The 939-nt window shown below is 62.2% G+C and overlaps 1 protein-coding gene across 1 annotated transcript in view; it reads left to right on the forward strand.

Annotated features, from left to right (window-relative positions):
• The window catches only part of KLHL28 (kelch like family member 28), a gene marked incomplete at its 3' end in the record, with an annotated part of 6,909 nt that extends 5,974 nt beyond the window's left edge, over positions 1 to 935 (forward strand). The window contains exon 2 of the mRNA XM_057388878.1: positions 48 to 935. Within this exon, the coding sequence (XP_057244861.1) occupies positions 48 to 935 (888 nt within the window). The remainder of the gene's footprint in view (positions 1 to 47) is intronic.
• Between the last annotated feature and the right edge of the window lie 4 nt (positions 936 to 939).

The following is a 939-nucleotide window of genomic DNA, read 5'->3' on the forward strand; positions in this document are numbered from 1 at the left end:
TGTGGTGTGTCACGTAAATGACATGTCCCATACCATGTTTGTCCCAGATGGAGCCGTCGTCGCCGCCGTTCCTGCTGGCCAAGCTGACCCCGCTGCACTCGGAGCAGCTCCTGCAGGGCCTGAACCTGCTGCGGCAGCACCAGGAGCTGTGTGACATCGTGCTGCGCGTGGGAGAGGCCAAGATCCACGCTCACAAAGTGGTGCTGGCCAGCATCAGCCCCTACTTCAAGGCCATGTTCACGGGGAACCTGTCGGAGAAGGAGAACGCCGAGGTGGAGTTCCAGTGCGTGGACGAGGCGGCGCTGCAGGCCATCGTGGAGTACGCCTACACGGGCACCGTGTTCATCTCCCAGGACACCGTGGAGTCGCTGCTGCCCGCYGCCAACCTGCTGCAGGTCAAGCTGGTGGTTAAAGAGTGCTGCGCCTTCCTGGAGAGCCAGCTGGAACCGGGCAACTGCATCGGCATCTCGCGCTTCGCCGAGACCTACGGCTGCCACGAGCTCTACCTGGCTGCCAACAAGTTCATCTGCCAGAACTTCGAGGACGTGTGCCAGACCGAGGAGTTCTTCGAGCTGACGCACTCGGAGCTGGACGAGATCGTGTCCAACGACTGCCTGAACGTGGTGACGGAGGAGACGGTGTTCTACGCGCTGGAGTCGTGGATCAAGTACGACGTGCAGGAGAGGCAGAAGTACCTGGCGCAGCTGCTGCACTGCGTGCGCCTGCCCCTGCTCAGCGTCAAGTTCCTGACGCGCCTCTACGAGGCCAAYCACCTCATCCGGGATGACCACACGTGCAAGCATCTGCTCAACGAGGCCCTCAAGTATCACTTCATGCCAGAACACAGACTGTCCCACCAGAGCATGCTGCTGACGCGGCCCCGCTGCGCCCCCAAAGTGCTGTGTGCTGTGGGGGGCAAGGCTGGACTGTTCGCCTGCC

Source organism: Malurus melanocephalus, unplaced genomic scaffold, assembly GCF_030028575.1.
Source record: "Malurus melanocephalus ecotype Western Australia unplaced genomic scaffold, MMel_1.1 scaffold_2675, whole genome shotgun sequence".
NCBI lineage: Eukaryota > Metazoa > Chordata > Aves > Passeriformes > Maluridae > Malurus > Malurus melanocephalus.